Source organism: Cyclopterus lumpus, chromosome 18 (assembly GCF_009769545.1).
Source record: "Cyclopterus lumpus isolate fCycLum1 chromosome 18, fCycLum1.pri, whole genome shotgun sequence".
In the NCBI taxonomy this organism is placed as follows: Eukaryota; Metazoa; Chordata; class Actinopteri; order Perciformes; family Cyclopteridae; genus Cyclopterus; species Cyclopterus lumpus.
Window position 1 is genome coordinate 3,131,525 of NC_046983.1, and position 22,545 is coordinate 3,154,069.

Here is a 22,545-nt window from a genome sequence, read left to right on the forward strand (position 1 = left end):
AAAAAAAAATGTACCATGTGTGTACAACATGCCGTTTCAAGTTAAAGAGGATTTTATGTTGAAACGCACTTCATGAGGCTTTGAATGGGAACCTGGAGTGAGGTATAGGGGTGTGGCCACCTGGGCACCATCACATGTTTACACTGGGAGGGTGATCTCCTTCGCCCCCACCCTCCCAGCAGATTGATATGTCTGATGACACACTGGTTTTGTCTCATATTTGTATTAAATCATTAATTCATGTCTTTGCACTATACTTGTGCGTGTGTTTGCTTGGTTTGCCAAAGTTGGTTATAACATTTTTAAAAACACGTGCTCATCTCTTGGTCGTGTGTGTGTGTGTGTGTGTGTGTGTGTGTGTCTAAATTAAATATTGTGTTTATAACTATTATAGACTATTTTCAATTCAGGTTTGTAATCCATTTCTTGCTGCATTCAAACACAATTTGTTTAATTTGAATTCCTCTTCATTTTGAAGATTTTTTTGACGACTATAACCACAAGACAGTTAATGTATATATATATATATATATATATATATATATATATATGTGGGGGATTGATGACACACTGGTTTTGACTCATATTTGTATTAAATCATTAATTCAAACATGTCTTTGCACTATACTTGTGCGTGTGTTTGCCTGGTTTGCCAAAGTTGGTTATAACATTTTTAAAAACACATGCTCATCTCTTGGTCGTGTGTGTGTGTGTGTGTGTGTGTGTGTGTGTGTGTGTGTGTGTCTAAATTAAATATTGTGTTTATAACTATTATAGACTATTTTCAATTCAGGTTTGCGTGTCTTCAGGCCAGAGGGCCGCATCGTGGTTCCCCACTAAAGGCCCTGAAGCTCCTTTTATGGCCTTATGTGCGCGTGCTTCCGACAAAAAGACGTGACATATTATTTCATGGCTGTAAAAATGAAGATCTATATGAGTGAAAGAGCAAAATTAAATCTCAAATTGTTACACACTCCTGAATATCCAACAAAAATGGCCTCAATTGATTTCGAACTAAATGGTTGAGGTCGTTTTTAATTTAAATAATTTAAGAAATACATTTTCAGAAGTAATGTCTCTGAATATTGTAGATTAATTTTTTTTTTTTTTAAGGAGGCATGCCAAAACTAATATTTAACCTCGAACAATAGAGAGAGTGTGTGAGTGTGTGTGTGTGTGTGTGTGTGTGTGTGTGTGTGTGGCCTGAGGCTCTACGGGAAAGAGGTCCCTGCAACACAAATAACACACGCCCATAATTAAAGTCCATAATGCGTAAATATGACTATAATCTATCAAGGAAACAACATTTATCTGATTAAGCAACTGCAAAGCACAAGTAAATATATAAATGTTCGTTGGGAAAGTACTAAAAGTTATGGGGAATGTCCAGAAAGATGTAGCATATATTATATTAATATAATTAATTATGCTTCATCACCACTTTTATGCTTGTAAAACGTGGATCAACGTTCAGCCTATTTTTTGCGTACTGTGGCTAATTTAGTGCCATTAATAAAAAGATAATAGAATGGGTGCAATTAATTAATTTGTTTTTAAATATATTTCTTACAGCTTTTTAATATGTTGTACCTTTAAATGTTTTTTTCTCGTGTGATGTGAAGGTCTCTACGTTTATTAAAGCTTCTCTAAAATACATATAAAAACTGGTGGACCTTTTCTTTGGGTAATTTATTTTGTATCGCAGACTTTAACCAAAATATGTGTGAGCCTTTAATTTGGTAAATACATAATTTATTTTTAAATGTAGGAAGCGTTCAAGAAAAAAGTCGCTCCACACTGGATGACGTCAGTGAATATTATTACGTCACGGCTTCATTTCTAACCGTGAAGAGGCCCGAAACACGGACTCTATAGTTTTCATGCGCGTGGTCCTTCACGTCCACACGAAGCCAGACCTCGACGCCTCCGGTCATTTAACAACAGCGCGCGCACACGCGCACACGCGCACGCGTCCTCCACCTTCACAGACAAAGGGTCAACCCCGCCGATATTTGACTTGTAAACAACCTTCTGACTATTTAGAGACTTTAATTCAAGATAACTTGTCGGTTAAATAAATTTAAAAAATTAAAAGTTTGCATAAAGAATCACTGGAAGGATTAAAGACATTGTGCAATTATTTATTAATGCACTGATCAGCAGATCAATCAGACATCTGACACCACGGGTCGCTGATTATCGTACATAGCATGAACTTTATTCTTTTTCCACACTTGTGGTGTCGAACACAGAAAACCAACAGGTGGGAAAAGACACAGCACATACAAGTCTACATGGGTTACAGGTAAGATAAAGTGAATATAGAGCAAAACATTGTTAATCTGCTGTTACAATCCTAGTTTATGAGCATTGTGCCGATCTATATATATTTATATATATATATATTATATATATATATATATATATATATAAATATTTATATTGTATATAAATATTATAAGTATTTATATTATATATATTTATGTTATATATATATATAATATAAATATATACAATTTAAATATTTATATATAAATATTTATATATATATTTATATATAACAGGGTAGATGTAAATGCAATAGAGTCGCATGCTCCTGGAGGGAATGTCTTTAACGGGACGTTGCAAAGCCGGAAGCGTTCCTTCTCAAAAAGGCACACGTCGAGGTGCTTTCTCACCGGTTATGAGTTATGCATCGTCGAGTCACCCCGAAGTCCTAAACTGTCCCCCGGCTGGGAGACGATGAAGGGTGAAAACTCAACGGTGACACAGTATACAGTGAAAAAATGAAAAAGAAAAAAAAGAACGTGTGAAAACATCTGATAAATAACACAGTTGAAAGATCGGACCAATAAGAAAGGAAAAGGTACAAAACAATGGCAATATACAGCTTGTAACAGAAGACACAGATTGAAATGGAGAATAAAGAAGAAGGAAATGTCATCGATAAACGGCGTTAAAAACAAAACTACAACGTATTATCTCACTCGCTCCCTTCCAGAAGCAGCGATCTCATTTTAAAAAAAAAGGGGGATATGATATGTTACACCATATTTAAAAACAAGACCAACATTATGTGTTTAGTGTGAGACACCTCCTGGGTCCTCCTGCTAAATCGCCTCAAGCGTGCGCGTTGTTTGTATGAATGGATTCTTTTGGATCGCTGCTTTTTAGAAATACTCGCCCCTCCTCAAACAATACAGTTTGGATAAACAAGAAAAAAAAACAGATTCTGGGCTGCAAATGAAACAACAATCTGGATTTCGGCTCCGGTAAACTCGTTCCGCTCCCCTCAACCTCCCTCAGTGCACCAGCTCCAGCTGGCTGGTGGAGAACGGCAGGACCCCGCTGACGTAGTAGGCGATGCCCAGGGAGAGCAGGGCGATGACCACCAGCAGCAGCAGCACCCTCCAGAAGCCCAGGTCCTCCACGAACTCCTGCCAGGTGGTGCGGAAGCTGGACAGGACGCCCTCGCTGCTCTGCAGATTGGGGTTGAGTAAGGAGTGGCTCTCCATCGCACTGCGACAGACGAAGGGGACGGAGGTCGTCACGGTCACACAGCTGATCAATGCCTCAAGCTCTCGTTTTGGATTTAATATTAAATAACCAACGAGACAAGATAAGCTTTTAACCCAACCTGGGATGTACACATCTCCAGATGGCGCTCACCTCTCGCTGTCGGCCATCTGCATGGTCTCCAGTTTGGAGTGGGGTCCCCTGTTGAAGCCCTTCACCTCCTGCTCCTCCAGGCCTTCCAGCAGGCGGATGGCGTCCTTGTTGACGCCGCGTCTCTTCGCCAGCACCAGAGGGGTCGAGCCGTTGTGGTTACTGCGGAGCGGAAAACAGAGACGCGCGTGGTGTTGTTAAGAGCCAGTTAACGCTTCGGTTATGTCGCCGGTCAAATTGACCCGTTTCCAAGTAAATCTAGAAAAGTGCCGTTTTCTGTATGTAACTTCTTCTGCTTGCCTTAATTAGTGACGTCAACGTAAAAGAATATCATGTCTTTTGCAATGCCACAGGTTTATAGCACAGAGATGATGTTCGGGTGTCAAGTTTAGACCATTTCCTTCTTTGAAAATGTGAGAAACAGAAAAAGTAAAAACACACACACACACACACACACATCCTATGGCGACTACACACACAAAAACAAACTTGGCAGGTTCACTGCCGCTCGGGATGCCTAGAGCGAGCAACGCTTTAAGTTCATCACGCACGTTGAAATGAAAAGAGTTATGTGACCGGGGGGGCGTGACCAATCAGGGAAGGACACCTTGTGACTGCCGAGGCCTATATGTCCTTACCCGTCATCTGCTCACTGTCGTGACAGGCGATGAACTGAGGAACATTTACTTCGTGGCCCGTAAAGATAATAATCTAAAAAAAAGAAAGGCTGTGAATTAAAGTCATCGTGAGTTGTGTTTAACGTCTTCGACTCGTGTAAATTCTCAGGTCGGGGGACAAAGTCGCGTATTTTCCTGCAGGCTGAAACTCCAGAAAGTCAATATTGATTAAGGATTTGTTTGACGCGTCAAGAGATTTATTATAAACGGCGACTTATCACCGCAGTGTTTACTCAACAGATTCAACATGACTTGAAATGAGTCTTGTTCCGCGGGCCCGCGGGCGGGCTTTACGACTGTGCACTGCAGATGGTACCATTCACTGTCCGTCTATTCATAGTTGGGTACTAGTGCCGTATGGTTCTGGAAACGTTATCATCAGACAACAACGATTTTAAGATCAAGTCAACTCACCGATGAAGCCTCGTTTTGAGGTCATCACGATCCAATAAAAACCAAACTGTCCGTTGAACTCTAACCTTTCGAATGACACCAGAGTCTAACTTCAGAGTGTCCATTTACTTTGGGTACGTCTGGATAGGAATTAAAGTGATTCTCCGTGTTGATTCGTGAAACGACTACAAAGAGAATCCTCTGAAAGTACTGTGACACACACACACACACACACACACACACACTGAAACATCTCAACATACGGGTTTCAGATGCCTCCTCGTCTAGCTTCCTTTCACTCTTCTCTAGCTTTTCAAAGTCTAATTTCAGATTTCATTGTTTCAAAGTGCTCAATGTTCACGCAGATGTTTACATGAAATATGAAAAAAAATGGGCCATTCGTAACAGTATGCGTCAGTTTGATGGTCGGCCTGCGTGGCGTTCCCTGAACATCTCATTTCTGCAGCTGAGAATGAACTGGAGGGCAAACACATAATGTGTGTATAACCTCTCCCCATATCACACTTGCACCATAATGTTTACATATAGACACTTGCACCTTCACTTTACTGTATATACACATACTGTTTATATATATATATATATATATATTATACATATCCACCGTATAAATATACTCAGTACCTGTACTCTGTGCAATGACAATAAAGTTGAATCTGAATCTGAATAAAACTCTTGTTCAAACTATTTTTCTGGGTCACACCTCATAACCATCTGTGGTGAAAGAGCTCCGTCCATTCAATTAAATTATTCCAAGCATCTGTTTAATAAATGCTCAAAGTGTTTCACGTCGCATTTGAGATCGAAAAGGTTAATTTCCATAACATGAAAGATTTGACCAATCTCAGCAGTTATTACTTAAGAGACTTTATACTAAAAGGCTTAATTTTGTTAAGCTATTAACAGTTATTTAGTTTAAAAAAGCCATAAAACACAGCTGATTAGATATGGAAGTTAAAAGCAGAGGATGGAAAGCTTCTCTGCCCCTCTGACATCATCTTCATCGCCTCGGGCATCACATTTCTTACCAGATATCGATCTTCAGCCCGTTGGAAACCAGGAACTGTATCGTGTCCACGTGACCGCACAGATGCAGCGCCGTGTTTCCCTGATAGTCGGTCGCCAACAGATCGGCCCCGAACTTGTGCAGGAGGCGGCATATGTCCACGTTGCCCCGGGCGGCAGCTAGGTGCAGGCCGGTGCGGCCCCGGTTGTCCCGGATGTTGGGGTCGCACCCCGTCTCCAGGAGCCGCTTGGCGAACGGCAGGTCTCCATCGATGCAGGCCTGCAGCAGCGGCACGTTGGTCTGCGACGAGTCGTTGATGAAGACATAGGACATGTCCGAGTGGGTGTCAGAAAATTCCAGCGTACCTGCGTTGGAGATCGGAGAGGAAAAACAGGACACGTTCAGTGTGTGACGACCCCTCCCCGCCACTGGGGGTCTGGGTGCCGTTAGCTGTTTCCTTGTCTTTCAGGCTGTTCACCATCAGCTGATGAGCCACACCCAAGTCTGGCTGAAAAGACACATCACCTGGCCGCTCTTCTTCGGCTGGCACTGCTGCTTATTTGTTTAAGTTAGTTCTGGTACTCTTTACACAAATGTTTATTTGTTGCTTTCAACTTTCAACTGCTTTGAGCAAGGTTGTAACAAGTGTTAAATCATTTTAATGCATGATGATTATTAGCACTGAATAGACACATGTCTGAGGCGTTTAGCAGGTCCATTTGTGAGAGTAGTTACAGTGAAAGTAAAGATAAATAATAACAACCATGAACCAGAATATTGGAAAATATAAGAGGCATTGCTGGCATGTAGCCTGTGATATGAGGGTTGATGTGAATATTAACGTCAGGGTGACAGTCAGAACAGGAAAAACCTTTATATCGAGTGAGTAAGCATATTGATGGTGAATGGGAGTCAGAGAAAAATGCAAATGAATATACAAAACAAGTGTCCCCATTTTATTTAATAATATGTACTTGTTTTTAAAGCACTGTTATCTATTTGTCGTTTCCCCATATGCATCTTCAAATTATTTCTCGATGTTTATTGTTTTTATTATTTGTATTGTTTTATCCTATGTTTATTGTTATGCACCTTTCACCTAGTCAAAGTGATTCTGACTCCTTACTATAAAGCACAGGCTACATATCTAAGTATATGAGCGTCTTTGAGTGTCTAGAAAAGCGCTATATAAATTCGAAGTATTGTTATTATTATATAAGGTAAAGGAATACTCAAGAATTCTCGCATCCGGGCATTTCTTGCCACCACAGAATGTGGCATACTAAGTTGTAACGCACTTCATAATCACCTGTTTCACCACATTTAACCTAGAACTGTTTGGCTGGTCTGAACACACACGACACACACACACACCTTCTGAGTCGCCTCTCGTTCTGCACGTATCGGCGCATTTGATCCCTTAAACATGTAAAAAGATGCTATTCTACTCTTAACAAAGCCAAGTTAATGTAACTGTCCATACATTAGTTACCAGCAGTCTAATTGATTTCCCCTTAACATACATAATATTACATTAGTGACCGAGAACATAACACTATAAACCTATAAAATGGTCCTTCATGTCAGTGAAGCTAACGGATAATTACGGTTACAGCTAGCTAGCTTGCTACCTGTAGCTTCCACTAGCCTGCAGTGGTGAAGATGGTAGCAACTTTAAGCTACACAGTTATTGCTACGAGACACCTGGCGTTATAGACTGAACTATAAATAAACCCTCAGACGGTGATAATACTGACAGCTAATAGAAAGAAGCTAGCGGAGCTAATGTAAGCTAGCAGGCTAACGTTTTACACAGACGTGAAACCGATTAACGCGTAATTTAATACAAGTGGAAACGAGCACATGAACTAAACAAGTATTTAAGAAGCTTTTCTTGTCTGTCAGGTATATTACTCACCTGTTAATAAGTTCCCAACTAGCAGAAAAAAATACACGTCGCTCTTCTTTGAGCTAACGTTACTAGCTAGCAGTGTTGTTGTGATGTCGGGCTTCTTCTGTTTACCAAACCACAGCACGGCGTCGGTCGCCACCTACTGGCATGGAGGTGTAACGACAGTATTTAAAATAAATAATAAATAAAATATTAAATCATTTATAATATATATAGTTAATATAAATACATATATAAAAAATAATAATAATATAAATATATATTACTGTCATGGAGGTGTTATCACATTATTTAAAAAATATATGCATATATATATATATAAAATAATATATTAATATATATATACTATATATATATATAAAATAAATAAATATATATAATAAACAATACATGTATATATACATATATAATATATATTAAATATGTGTATTAATTTATTTCATCTAAATTTCAGTTTATATTTTATTAATTTTATCAGTACTGTGCCCCGGTCTACCACAGTTTTATATTTTTCCTTGCATTACTGTCCATCTGTTTCTATTCTAGTAGCATTGGTGCACCACCCAACCTCCAGGACAATCTGTGTGTATGTACACAGATAATTCTCAGTTTCCAAAGTTTTAGATTTAGAATGATATATTATCATTTATTTCACATAATCTTTTTACCATAAGAAAATACTCGTGTTTTTTATGTCAAATAATCCCGCGTTAGATATTCTCAGTTAGTTCAGAGACTTTATTTCAATGTGTGTGAGCACAGAAATACACATTACAGTAACACACATGTTATTAATGTTGTATTGTTATAGATCCTCTTTGAGGAGAACTGCATTTCTTTTCCGGCCCTCCGGGCACTAACAGCACGCACAAAACATTTCAACTCTTTTCAGCGCTTTTTGACAAAGGGATAAAGACCAAAAACAGACAATAAAAAAAAAAAAAAAAACGGTTTGCTGCGTCCGTAAAATCATCAGTGGCGAATATATTTTCCATATACAAAAACATAATCCAAAAAGGCATTTGTTTTTTTTTTCTCCATAATATTTAATGTACACATCGTTACCTTCCCATTCCCTTCCCATCTCAGTAAATAAAACCAGGGCGTCGTATCTATGATTTAAGTAAAATAATTACAATCTAGATTACAAAAACCACAAAGGCTGACCAAAAAAATAAAATAAAAATGGAGAGAAAAACAAAATAAAAAAGCAGTAAAAATGTGGCATAGTAATATAATCAGGGCTACCAGCAGAGAGAAAGAGCTATGTGCTATAGACACAGTGGTCATAGTGGTTACAAGTCACCCAGTAGCTCCCACTGTCCAAGGATAAAGACGCAAGAACACAAGCGACACTTTTGATGTTTTAATGCAAAGAAAACGCTTGATTCTGTCATAAATACGTCTGCAAAAATCTGCATTTATAGACAGAAAATAGGTGACGGCTTCTTTATTCTTATCCGAGGGACAGCGAACAAGACACAGACTGGAAAAAAATAATACTATATAAAACAAAGAGCTACTAGCTTTATAGACTTTTGCTCAAACATACTTTGGTGGGAAATACAGTAAGCATTATATACAGCAATAATTAACAACCTATCAGAGAGTTTGTGTGTGTGTGTGTGTGTGTGTTTGGTTTCCTGTTGCCATCTGAGTAAAGTTTGGTCACAAAATAAAGATGAAAGCATGTGAAGGTGGAGAGGAAATATGCCCCTTGATTTGGTTTATTGTTCTAATGTGAGTTCACATCAGTGCAATATATATATATATATATATATATATATATATATATATATATATATATATATATATATATATATATATATGAATGGTTGGCCTCATTCAAGTCACTCATTCACAGGAAAAGTTTAATATTTTTAAATATTGTATTTCAAAGTCATCGAGGGTTGTCGTAGCACCATAGAGTCGTATTGTGAAAATACGCAGAGTAATTTCTGTAAACTATATTAAAATCAAAATTGTGGAGAATTTGCAACTTGCTTTAAAGAATAAAAGTCGAGAACCGCAGCGTGTTTTTTTTCCTTTTAATGTGTTTTTTGGGATCGTTCTGAAAACGCTTATTTGGAATCTGCAATATCTGAGGTTCGATACTCAAATCAAATGTGCAAATATAGAAATGATAATAATAATAAAAAAAAGAAGGATATTCTGGTTCTTTTCTGCCTTAAAAGTTGCTGTTGGCCTGTCATCTGATTTTTCTTTTGTTCTTAAAAAAGGTACATTTTACTTAAAATTAGGTAAATATTGAAAAAGGTTGCACGTCGCACACTAATAACTCAATTAAATGCTTTCAAGCAGGCTATTTGTTTCCCTTCCGTAATGAAAATGATGAATTTCTGCAAAAACCGCTGCAGTAAAAGTGGTCGCAGCCGGCGGCCATGACACTTTAATAGGGGGGGGGGTTCTGCTTCAGTCGGAGCAGCTCACGAGAGTCGAGACCTTAGATTCAACCAACTCTATAAAAACACACCAACGTCGGACTCAAACGGTGCGAGCTGAGGAAGCAGACGGTGTGAGCGGCGCAGTGCGGCGCCACAGGGGGGCGCCACTCACGCGGAAAAAACACAGAAAACAGGCACAAAATAAACACATAAACAATAGCACCATTGTCAGTGAAGGAGGAGCGATGGAGCTCTTTTTCCCTCACTCAAACTCCTCTTTCTTTCTTTCTTTCTTTCTTTCTTTTTCCTATATATATTTTTTTTCTTCGCAACAAGGAATTCATTCCTTAAAAAAAAAAAAACTCTTTAAAAAAACTCTTTAAAAAAACACAAAAAAAACGGAGTCCGTGTTGTTTTTTTCGACTCGATTCTTGAGAGAAGCAGGAGTCGCGTGTTCTTTTATAGATTTCTTTTATAAATCATCTCATCCTGCATCATCAGCACCTCTCTTTGTGGCGTTAACATGTCACCTCCGGCCCTCCAGCTCCTCCTCCTCCTACAACAGCTTGCTGCACACCTGGCAGCGGCTGACCCGGGAGCGCTCCTGACCCCCCTTCAGGGTCTCCTGCGCCGGCGAGTAGACGAACTCCTGGCTGGGCTCCACGGTGGTGAGCCAGAAGCTGTACTCGTTGGCGAAGAAGTGGCAGCTGCCCTTGGCCCCGTTGCACTCGATGAACGGCGTCGCGCGGAAGTCCTCCAGGCAGGAGCCGGGAGACGACAGGGACTGACCGCCGCCCTCGGCGCCGGCCGCCGTGTGCTGCACGGGGGGGGGGGGGGGGGGGGGGGGGGGGGAGAGGAAGAGGCACGCATCACTTCCTGTTTGCTGAACGTTTTTCAGACGAGTTTTTTTAGACGAGCAAACGTAAAAAGGGCGTTTTATTTTGAAAGGGCTAGTTCCCTTCAACCGTCATTTCTGCACATATTAAAACTAAGAAAACGACAACATTTTATTTCAATCCTAGTTGACCACTTTGTTATTTGAAGTTACTAAGAGGAGGAGAAGCTCTGCTCCTGGCCCGAGGAGGAGAAGCTCTGCTCCTGGCCCGAGGAGGAGAAGCTTTGCTCTTGGCCCGAGGAGGAGAAGCTCTGCTCTTGGTCTGAGGAGGAGAAGCTCTGCTCCTGGCCCGAGGAGGAGAAGCTCTGCTCTTGGCCCGAGGAGGAGAAGCTCTGCTCCTGGCCCGAGGAGGAGAAGCTCTGCTCCTGGCCCGAGGAGGAGAAGCTCTGCTCCTGGCCCGAGGAGGAGAAGCTCTGCTCTTGGCCCGAGGAGGAGAAGCTCTGCTCCTGGCCCGAGGAGGAGAAGCTCTGCTCCTGGCCCGAGGAGGAAGCTTCTCCTTCTCCTCCTCCCACCGGAGCTTCCGGGTCCTTCTGAGCCGGAGACCCCGCTGGAGCTGAAGGATTATCTGGCGAACCCGCTTTCATTTTCCTATATTTTGTGCGCCGTAAAAAAAGATAAAGTGGTCATTTACGGTCTCGAGCGTCTTACCATGAGGAAGGAGTATCCTATCCAGAGACTCCTCCAGCCCGGAGGACAGGTGGGGATGGTCATGTCCTGACTGTGGACCGCCACGCCTAGAGACGGCGCCTCGCACACAGAACACCTGGGCAGGAGGAGAGAGAGGTTAATCAACACACACACACACACACACACACACACACACACACACACACACACACTGCAGTTCATTCGCTCACGGCGAGCACCTGCTGATGTACGGTTGTATCTGCTGCTCGGCGACGGGCATCATGGGGATGGGCGCGGTCGTGGAGAGCCAGTAGGATTTGTCGTTGCGGCTGGCGTAGAAGCAGATCTCGTTGGGGGAGCAGTAGAGGAAGGGGATGGTGCTGAACCTGGGGAGGCAGGACCCCGGCTGGCCTGGAGACGCCAAGAGAGAGAGAGAGAGAGAGTCTTTTTGAGGGTCTCACTCTTATTGATGAAGTTATACGGACTAAAAAGGGGGTTTTGCCGTACCGAGGTCCTGGTTGTGGGCCTTCTCCTGACCCTCCACGAACAGCAGACTGTACCCGTCCCACAGCTTGGCCATGCCCTGAGGGCACATGGGCACCTGGGCGCTCTGGCTGTGCTTCACCAGAGTGTAGCCGATGCTCCGAGTGCGGCCGACGCCGCCGGGAGAGCCGGGGCGTCCGGTGTTACCGGTGGGTCCTAAAGGGAGAGGAAACAGGGTCGAGGTAGTTTGTACCGGGGAGGTTTATGGGTGAAAAGAGCGTTTCAATTTTATATATTTCATATATGACATCTTCGATAAAACCAAAAAATAAATATATAATCAGAACAATAATAATAATAATAACAATATTACATATGTTATATATTTTTATTTATTACTTTATTACGTTTTCTTTTTTCACGTGCCATATTTCTGAAATAATAAAGGTGTTAAACAAACGTAAAATAGTCAATCAGTGTTGAGACTGTGTGACATGAATAATACATTTAAATTTTAACCCTCTAATTGAAGCATCATCGGCATCCATCTTTTCACATTCACAACATTTTAGAGAAAAAAAATAACCTCTTTTTGGGACATGTTCTGTTAGATTATCACATTATGAGTTATATGATTCATTATTAGCACTATAAAATAAAAAATATTAGCATTTATTAAGCAAAACAGATGGGTGAATTTGAAATAATTTGAGGGTATAATTGAATACAAACAGATGTTATTATGCTTTCTTCCAACTTCAGAGAAACACTTAGAAATAAGGTTCCTCTCTCCGACTGCTGACCTTGCTCTCCAGTGGATCCGGGGAAACCCGGGGGTCCGGCTTCGCCGATAGGTCCGGGAAAACCAGGAGATCCGGTCCTGCCAAGTTTACCCACCGGACCGGGACGACCCTTAGAACCTGCAGCATATTATATATATAATATATACATATATATACATACACACACATATATATATATATATATATTCAAATAGGGGTACAGACACCTGTGCATGTAAAAAAACACTGCTGTTTACTTGCCAGTAAAGAAATAGTTCAACATTTTAAGAAATATATATATAATAACAGTCCTTATAATTAGCTATAATAGTAAACAACAGCGTCTTCATTTGCTCACCTCCACGTCCCGGTATTCCAGGCTGACCGCCGTCTCCGGGGCCACCGGGGCTGCCGGCTCCACCGGGGAAGCCCGTGTCTCCGTAGGGCGGCGGGCCGGGGGGTCGCTCTAGCGCCGTGAGTCCCGGGCTACCGGCACGACCCGGACGGCCTGGAGGAGCGGGGGGGACAAGGAGGGAGGGGACAAGGAGGGAGGGGACAAGGAGGGACGGGAAAAACACAGCGTGAAGGAGTGAGCGGAACCAGAGAGGGAATAAAGGGCAACCTGGACCATCACGGTCTACTTCTACCTGCGGGATCACGAAAGGCCTCCTACCTTGTACTCCCTTGGCTCCTTTGTTTCCATAGTAACCAGGGTCACCGGGGTAACCCTTGAGACCGGGACCTCCGCTGTAGCCGGTCTCACCTCGTCCTCCTGAAAAAAGCGAAGATGCGATGTTTTACTATTATTCTTACGTTATCGTACACTTTTGCTTAAAGGCTGTTTGGAAGCTCCACGTCACCTTTGAAACTGGAGCTGCCGGGGAGTCCGGGGCCTCCGGGGATGCCCGAGTCTCCTTTCCTGCCGGGGCCGCCGGGGAAGCCCGGGAGCCCGGGGTCACCTCGGTCTCCATCGGCTGTGCCAGGACCAGGAGGGCCGGGAGGACCGTGGGGACCCGGGAGACCTGGACAGGGAACAAGGAAAGGATCATGAATTGGGTTAAGAGAAAGGAAGGACAGGACCAGAATGGAAAGGAACAGTAAGGAAAAAGGACATTGGACTGAGGAAATGTATTTACCATACTCTCCATCCAGTCCAGGCAGACCGGGGTCTCCCAAAGGTCCGGGAACATCTGACCCCACAGTGGGACCAGGAGGTCCGGGCAGACCGGGGAACCCTACGCGTCCAGGACCACCTGACACACGAAAAACGAACCCGCGGTCGTTACTTTTGATACCGTATCGTTAAATACGAATGAATATATGCTCGGTCGGCATTTTCAAACGGTCCTTCATCTCACCTGAATCTCCTCTCTCTCCCTTCGGTCCGTTGTAGCCTGGACCTCCCGGGTAGGAGACGCCTCTCTCCCCCTTGAAACCCGGAACACCGGGAGAACCCGGGCGGCCGCCTGCATTCCCACCTGGAGGCAAATACAACGAAACCTTCAACCCTTCTTGTTTCTCTAGAGTATTTGTCGGGCGTGATCCTGACGAATAACTGATTAATCTGGATCATGAGAAGTGTGACTCTGGTGTGTGTGAGGAGGTCCTTGCCTGGGGTTCCAGGGAGTCCTTTAGGTCCACCGAGGCCATTGAGTCCATCCAAACCGGGGGGTCCGGGCAAACCTGTAAAAACACAGCACACGAGTTTGTCTCCAGAACCTGTTCAATCGTCTCAAGTGGAAACAGAGGGCGGATTCTTCTCTCACCTTTGGCTCCAGGACCTCCGGGACCTGCAGGCAGACCAGGAGACCCGTCTTCTCCTCTTCTTCCCGGGTAGCCGGCCTGGCCCGAGGGCCCGGGGAAACCAGGGGAGCCTGCAGAGGAGACGAGGCAAACGCGTTACACAGTCTGGCTCAGATTGCATTGAAAAAAAAGGACACGGAGGGGCCTCTCTCACCCGTTATTCCAGGCCGCCCCCCTTCACCAGGATTTCCCTTCACTTCGGAGAAACCTGGACTTCCAGGAAAGCCGTTGTCACCGGGGGCGCCGTCATTGCCGCGGCCACCTGAAGAGAGACGCTCGGTGGAATGAATGAAACACAGATGACACACAGACGGGTTAAACGTATATTTATATTCAGGTGAGTGAGTCCTACCTGGGAAGCCTGGCTCTCCTGGCTGGCCTTTAGCACCTGGACCTCCGGGGTACCCGTAGCTTTCTCCGGGTGCACCTGAAGCACAAACCACGCGAGTCAAACGGTGCATCCACAGATTCCATAAACAAATGCGACAGGTGATCCTTCACCTTTTCCACCGGAACGACCAAATTCTCCAGGGTTGCCGGGGAAACCGGGTGCGCCGTCGTCGCCCTGAAAGAAGCCGTCAGAACTCGAGTCTCGCTGGTTGAACTTTGTTGCATTGTTTATGTTTTTATGAATTTGTTTTTTACCCGTGGTCCTGACGTGCCGGGGAATCCCATGATTCCAGATTCTCCCTTCGGCCCGGGGAAACCTGGAGTTCCCGGTTGGCCCGGGTACCCTCGTTGTCCCGGCTGTCCTTTACTCTGCTCAGCGTAACCGGGAAGTCCAGGCAGACCCTGACGACCAGGCGGACCAGACAGACCCTTGTCACCTGAAACCCGTTGGGGGGTAGACCTTATGATCTTTGTCGGGTTGCCGTGATCAGAATATCATGTTTTACATGCACAGTCTGTGTATGGGAAAAAAGTTAACAGGAAGTAGTGTTACCTCGGGGTCCGGGGAAGCCAGGAAGGCCGTTGCTACCGGGGTTTCCGGGTTCTCCTCTCTCCACAAACTCTTGTCGGAAAGGAGGAGCGGGCAAGCCGGGTAGACCAGAGTATCCTCTCTCACCTACAGAAGTAAAAACAATGCATCGAGGTGACCTTTGACCCGCTGTGTATCCTGTTTTCTTAATTCTTAATCTGTTTAATCTTCGTCAGGCGGCAACCTCCGTTTCTGAAATGTGGAGTCAATGCTTCATGTGTTAAAGCCGCATTCTCTCTCCTGACCACCAGGGGGCGACTCCTCTGGTTGTATAGAAGTCTATGCTTCATGTGTTAAAGCTGCATTCTCTCTCCTGACCACCAGGGGGCGACTCCTCTGGTTGTATAGAAGTCTATGCTTCATGTGTTAAAGCCGCATTCTCTCTCCTGACCACCAGGGGGAGACTCCTCTGGTTGTATAGAAGTCTATGCTTCATGTGTTAAAGCCGCATTCTCTCTCCTGACCACCAGGGGGAGACTCCTCTGGTTGTATAGAAGTCTATGCTTCATGTGTTAAAGCTGCATTCTCTCTCCTGACCACCAGGGGGCGACGCCTCTGGTTGTATAGAAGTCTATGCTTCATGTGTTAAAGCTGCATTCTCTCTACCGAACACCAGGGGGTGACTCCTCTGGTTGTATAGAAGTCTATGCTTCATGTGTTGAAGCCGCATTCTCTCTCCTGACCACCAGGGGGCGACTCCTCTGGTTGTATAGAAGTCTATGCTTCATGTTAAAGCTGCGTTCTCTGCTTCAAGCCACGACAGCCGTGAAGGAAACTCTACCTTTCTGTCCGGGGAATCCGGGACCGCCGGGGAGTCCGTCTCTTCCAGGGCCCGCGGCCTCGCCTTTCACTCCAGGAAACCCTGGACTCCCAGGACGACCCGGTAGTCCAGGGAAACCCATCAGTCCGGCGAAACCTCTCTCGCCTGCGAGAAAGAGAGGCAGAGTCAAAGCGTTGTCGTCGCAGTGAGGAGACGCGAGAACATTAAGCGCGATGAGAAACAGCAGCTCCCCGCCTACCCTTCCTGCCCGGGGTTCCTGGGATTCCCTCTCTAGTCCCCGGTCCCGCAGGTCCAGGGGGTCCCCTTGGCCCGGATGATCCAGGGGAGCCTGGCTGTCCCGGGGTTCCCTTCATTCCAGCCGGCCCCGGGAAACCCGGGTCTCCGCTTTCTCCCTTACGACCGGGGAAACCTGGCGGAGGACGGAGAGAGATTCAGTCAGACACGGGTCACGGTGCACATTATAAATGAATAAATAGATAGATTATAATGAATAAATAGATACATTATAAATGGATAAATAGATACATTATAAATGGATAAATAGATACATTATGAATGCATAAACAGATACATTATAAATACATTATAATGGATAAATAGATAGATTATAATGAATAAATAGATACATTATAAATGGATAAATAGATACATTATGAATGGATATATAGATACATTATAAATACATTATAATGGATAAATAGATACATTATAAATGGATAAATAGATGCATTATAATGGATAAATAGATACATTATAAATGGATAAATAGATACATTATAAATAGATAAATTAATACATTTCTCTTATTTGGATACATAACATATTTAAAAAAAACGAAAAAAATCTCTAAAAGCCGAGAAATATAAACTTACCTTTTACTTACCTTCAAAACAATTCTCACATTTATTATTAAATATAGCAATTTAATAATTATTTACACGCACACACACATAGGCTGCAATTGCACTTGAACACACACACACACACACACACACACACAGACACACACACACGTTGTGGTTATTTACACAACGTTCAGTGATTTAAAAAAAGTTTTCAAACATCTGTGATCATACTGTAATATTTCACCAGATAGATTTGAAGACACAAGTGCAATTCCAGACCGGATTAGCGAGGTCACGACCTCCTAAAGGACGGCCGCTGTTCACGTTCTTAAAAAGAGAACTCTTTTTTTTTTCAACACATCCGCACGGCGACGTTTCATTTTTCACGACGTGTCGCAAACGCAGAGATGAGTTGAATTCTTTTTTTTTTAAAGTCCTTTTTTTAAGGGTGAAGAATTGATGCATTGATGCAGCGACGTTGTTAAAAAAGCATTTGAGCCCAAATCTTTAGCCTATGAACGAACATGTAACACTAACGCTAGGACGCACTACTGGACTACGGGGTTAGTGCCGGCTGAGGAAATAATAAAACACTTTTACTTGAGAACTGTCTGTTTCTAAATCTCTCACAGTTCAAATGTCCATCTTAGTCTGAAGCCTGACCGTTAATCCGGTTGTAAAATTGAATTTTTCTTTTTTTGTCCTTCAGTCGGGTGTGTAACATTAATTAATTAAGTGACTAAAGTTCCCCTTGCAATGTCAATTTTGAAAAAAAAAACATGCGGGGAAAAAAAAGAAGAAATTAAGAAAATAATTTGGTTATTATAGAAACAAAAAAAAAATGATTTCCCTCTCCAGAAAAAATAAGACAAATCGCACTCGGGCTGCAAAACTTAACGTAAGCAAATATATATTTAGTGAATTGAGACGAGGTGAGCAGCAATCTGTAGCTCTCATCTTTATGAATTTGCCCTCAAAAGTCCTCAAAAGCCAGTATTTGCAAAGTATGTCTGAGATGTATTACATTGGCAAAAAAAAAAATGCAAAAAAACAAGTATATTGTCCTTAAATGAGCGTAACTCTGCTGCCTTCCAGAGCATAATCTGATAATTCGATCACTTGATTCCCTTTTTGTATTTTCTTGAAAAAAGAAAGAAAATACCACGAGTAGATTTCCTTCATTTCTTTTGTCAATCGCACGATATAAAGATATTGATATGGAGATATGGAGATGGACATTTTGTCAGGTGAGAAATGCAGAGCAGGCCGACTCGTTGCAAAGCGTGTTGGTCTAGTAGTGCAGGAGAGGAGGAGGAGGAGGGAGGTAAAGGGCGGATGGGTGGATGAATGGGCGAGCGGTGGAGAGAGAGAGCGTCTCACCTTGGCAGCCTTATAGCGAATGACCCGACACCAAGAAAAGGACGGAGGGATGATGAGAGGATGGGTGGAGGTAATGGATGGTGGTGGAAAAAGGAAGGGGAGAAATGAGGAGGAAACACGGGAACAAAGAGAACCACAACACGGTGAAAAAGAGGACGTTCTTTCGGGGCCTGACCGTGGGCTCTGATTGGTCGATGCAGGATTGTGACAGAAATACAGTGGAAAAAAAAAAAGGGGCCAAAGTGAAAGGAAGTGGAAGAACTAAATGAAATAATATGTTTTTCTTTGTTGTTGTTGCTGTAAATCATGCAAGAAATAACTCCCCCTTCGGGATTAAAATGTCTTTTTTCTTTCTCTCCACGCCCTCACCTGGTGATCCGCTCAGGCCGCTGCCTCCGGGAGCTCCGGGCCGACCGGGAATGCCAAACGTCGGCTCACCCGGAAGGCCGGGGAGGCCTGAAATGCCGGGGTACCCGTCAGCGCCGCGCTCTCCCTTCAGCCCGGGGACGCCGAAGCGCCCGTCACCGCCTGGCGGAGGAAGAGAGGCCGTTACAGGCGCCACTAATACTAATATACTAATATACTAATATCACTTTTGGAGCTCTGATGTGCTTCAAAAACTGCCCTAAAATATAATTTTTCCACAACCACACATACATAATTACTTTATGCATACTATATGCTAAAGGGAGATTTTTTGGGATACATTAAGGATAAACAAAACATTTATATTGATTAAAATATATTGATAAGCCTGATATAAAAGAATACATGATTTTATAATTATGGTTTTGCACTGAATTCTGGCTACACTGTTTATTCAGACTTATTATAGGAGCTACTAAATGCATGAACACAGACAAAACGATGGGAACATTTAAATATTGATCCCTCTGTCCGTCTCAGACCCACCAGGTGAACCAGAACCTCCTGGCGTCCCGGGCTGGCCCTTGTCTCCGGGGATCCCCGGTAAGCCGTTCTGTCCCGGGCTACCGGGCGTGGCTCCCAGAACCTCTCCGGGCTGACCTTTGCTCCCAGGACGCCCCGGAAAGCCGCCTTTCCCCCGGCCGCCGTCGAAGCTCTGTCCCGGGCCACCTGGGAGTCCAGAATCCCCTCTGGGTCCGGGGAAACCTGCATGGAAACGGAGACGGGTTGAAGGCCGGAACCCCTTTTTTAAATTTCGACTATAACAAATAGTGCAGAGAGCACGCCGGTTCACCTTGTGGTCCAGGTTGGCCTCCAGAACCGGGGTCTCCTCTGCCTCCTTTGGTACCATCGAACCCGGGACGTCCAGGGTTTCCTGGGAAGCCCGGTTCCCCTTTAAGACCTGACGGGCATGGACAAGTGTTACAATTATGAGTTTTATTTGTCATATTAAGTAGATTAATGTGTCAAAACGTTTATATTTGTTGCTCTGAAAATCCTCCTTTTGCGATTTATTATTTATAAGAAATAGAAGTGAATGTAATCGAGTGATAACCTGATACAGATAAAGATTAAAGTGACATCTTTATGACATGAAACGTTAATCAACGCTTTAAGAGGCGTAAATGGACATTAATCTATTCTTAAGAACTTAAAGGAACGTAAAATAAGAAATATCAATTGACTGAAAAAAAAAAGCTTGGAGGCTGAAAAATAAATAAATAAAATGTAAAAAAAATAAGAAAATTAATTTAAGTTTTATTTGAAGCACAATGACATACATTAAAACAATGATATGAGAAAACTATCGCGTCCCGTTTAAGAAGAGGCGCGTTGGATGAATCGTACCTGGTCGTCCAGGTACTCCGGGGTTACCGGGGTCTCCTCCCTCACCGGGGATGGAGCAGGGTAACACTTGGCCTGGCAGCCGTCACACGCAGGTTAGCAATCACACTTCAACACTTTGACAGACGCACAACTCGTGCAACACAAACATTACTCCTTCAATACGAGAGAAAACTAATCAAATCAATCTGAATCTTAAGTAGAAATATTGTTCAACTAAATGAAATACATGTTGAGTAATAACCAGAAGGAAATAAACAATATTTCTTAATAACCAGAAGGAAATACACAATATTTCTTTAACTCATGTCATCATTTCTCAAACAGTCTCAATTGTCCGTCGCCTCCATTCACCCCAAATGTTCACTGAGGTTAATCCGAGTTGAATCATGGGTATTATTATTATTATTATGATTATTATGTGTGTTGTAGGTTGAATGTCGTTAGTATCAAAATTCATCACAATTAAGAGCTGAGAGAGAGTATGATGAATCAAAAAATGAAGAGTAAAAAGCTATGATTTTAAATGTTGTGTTGGGGAATCAGTTCTATTATTATTATTCCCCCCCCCCCCCCCCCCCCCCCCCAAAAAAAAAAAGCACTTAGCAGAGGCGGGGCTTGAAAACATGCGCCAGGTTTCAGCAGCTTCGATCAGAGGAAGAGCAGAACACTGAGGTTGTTCTCAGAGGGCGAAAGGACTACATCTCCCACAATGCACGGCTGCGCCTGAGTCAGTTCAACCCTTGGCTAATCTGACGCTCACCAGGCGTTCACACTGCAGACAACAGAAGCATTTCAAACTCGCTCGTTATTCAAGTTTCTCCACTTTAAATTCATTTAAAGGACTTTTAATTGAGATAAAAGAAGCTTCTCAACATATTAAAGGCAGGACAGCATTTATTATTGTATCTGCTTCTCTGTAGAATAAACTGTAGAAAAGATACTGAGCTTTTAAACTATATTTATAATTTATTAATTTATCATTTCCCCACTGCGGGACCAAGAAAAGGATTATCTTATTTTATCTTATAGTGAACCATACGCTGAATATTTTCTGCCTCTGTAGTCGTTTTTTTTTGTATTACAATATTTAGTTTATTTTTATTTTGGTGAATTTAGGAGAAATCGACAGATTAAAAAAAAGAAGCACTAAAATAAACACCTGAACGTGTATTTTGGGGGATATTTAACCAAGTTGTTTGCAATGTGAACACACGATGAGACCGAATAAAGTGGCATTTTTTATTTCCCAGAATCCACCTGGGTCCTAGATTCTGCCCCCCCCCCTCCGGACTCGTTGCTCTGGCTGGTGGATGAAAAAGTTAGTTACCCACCCGTTCCCTCTCCGGCGTCATTAACCCCTTCACAGCTGTTTTCACCTGGACAGATACACATGCACAGGGAAGGAGGGATGGATGGAGAGAGCAGAGAGAGAGAGAGAGAGAGAGAGAGAGAGAGGAGATGGCAGCATACAAAGCCAGTCAGTTTTCATTTGCATGCGCCGAAAAAGCAATTTAAATCTTCTTTTTAATTTTTAAATCATCAAACAAGATATCAGCAAAACAGCAATCAATTCCATTCAATTAATTCAAGGCTCATTCAGTTAAAAAGGCACAAAAAAAATGCATTTTGAAATTCTTGCAATGTAAAAATAAAAGCTTAAAAATAGGTTATTCCACTCAATGAGGAGAGAGAGAGAGAGAGAGAGAGAGAGAGAGAGATAGAGATAGAGAGAGAGAGAGAGAGTTTCTCTCTTCATTGAGCAACAATAACCTTCATATTAAGAGCAAAATGAATGATAAGAGGCCTGAGGACTTTGTGTCGTTCAGTCTCAGAGGAGGAGAAGAAGAATTAAAGGAGGTCTGAAGGAGGCTGCTGGTGTCATTTAATGCAAGAATAATATTAATTATTATTATTAAATTATTCCAAAGTGTGACTTTGTTCTGTCCATCCGTGTTGTTCTTATTTCAGACACATTTAAATATTTTTAAATATATTTAAATGATGAATAAAATGTATTTTTAATTCAATAATTCAATAATTAATATATATATATATATATATATATATATATATATATATATATATATTTTTTTTTTTAAAACTTTAAGACAAATATA

The 22,545-nt window shown here is 42.7% G+C and overlaps 2 protein-coding genes across 3 annotated transcripts in view; both read right to left on the reverse strand.

The window, feature by feature from the left end:
• Positions 1-2,196: 2,196 nt before the first annotated feature.
• On the reverse strand, positions 2,197-7,780 carry LOC117747585 (ankyrin repeat domain-containing protein 46). Its single transcript, XM_034556943.1, has 4 exons — positions 7,682-7,780; positions 5,786-6,128; positions 3,670-3,828; positions 2,197-3,519 (listed from the first exon to the last, which is right to left on the reverse strand). The coding sequence occupies exons 2-4, from the start codon at positions 6,094-6,096 to the stop codon at positions 3,303-3,305; spliced, it is 687 nt and encodes a 228-aa protein (XP_034412834.1). The 5' UTR covers positions 6,097-6,128; positions 7,682-7,780; the 3' UTR covers positions 2,197-3,302.
• Positions 7,781-10,404: 2,624 nt separating this feature from the next.
• col4a6 (collagen, type IV, alpha 6) overlaps positions 10,405-22,545 on the reverse strand; it is an 85,010-nt gene continuing 72,869 nt past the window's right edge. For both annotated transcript variants that reach the window (XM_034556740.1, XM_034556738.1), the window contains 23 exons: positions 20,429-20,500; positions 19,875-19,982; positions 19,568-19,786; positions 19,025-19,183; positions 16,669-16,839; positions 16,431-16,574; positions 15,614-15,736; positions 15,316-15,497; positions 15,172-15,235; positions 15,023-15,097; positions 14,825-14,932; positions 14,634-14,741; positions 14,479-14,550; positions 14,226-14,345; positions 14,004-14,120; positions 13,728-13,889; positions 13,541-13,639; positions 13,226-13,375; positions 12,889-13,005; positions 12,110-12,301; positions 11,842-12,013; positions 11,624-11,738; positions 10,405-10,897 (listed from right to left, as the gene is read on the reverse strand). In XM_034556740.1, the coding sequence (XP_034412631.1) occupies positions 10,637-10,897; positions 11,624-11,738; positions 11,842-12,013; positions 12,110-12,301; positions 12,889-13,005; positions 13,226-13,375; positions 13,541-13,639; positions 13,728-13,889; positions 14,004-14,120; positions 14,226-14,345; positions 14,479-14,550; positions 14,634-14,741; positions 14,825-14,932; positions 15,023-15,097; positions 15,172-15,235; positions 15,316-15,497; positions 15,614-15,736; positions 16,431-16,574; positions 16,669-16,839; positions 19,025-19,183; positions 19,568-19,786; positions 19,875-19,982; positions 20,429-20,500 (3,110 nt within the window). In that variant the 3' untranslated portion in view covers positions 10,405-10,636. The remainder of the gene's footprint in view (positions 10,898-11,623; positions 11,739-11,841; positions 12,014-12,109; positions 12,302-12,888; positions 13,006-13,225; positions 13,376-13,540; positions 13,640-13,727; positions 13,890-14,003; positions 14,121-14,225; positions 14,346-14,478; positions 14,551-14,633; positions 14,742-14,824; positions 14,933-15,022; positions 15,098-15,171; positions 15,236-15,315; positions 15,498-15,613; positions 15,737-16,430; positions 16,575-16,668; positions 16,840-19,024; positions 19,184-19,567; positions 19,787-19,874; positions 19,983-20,428; positions 20,501-22,545) is intronic.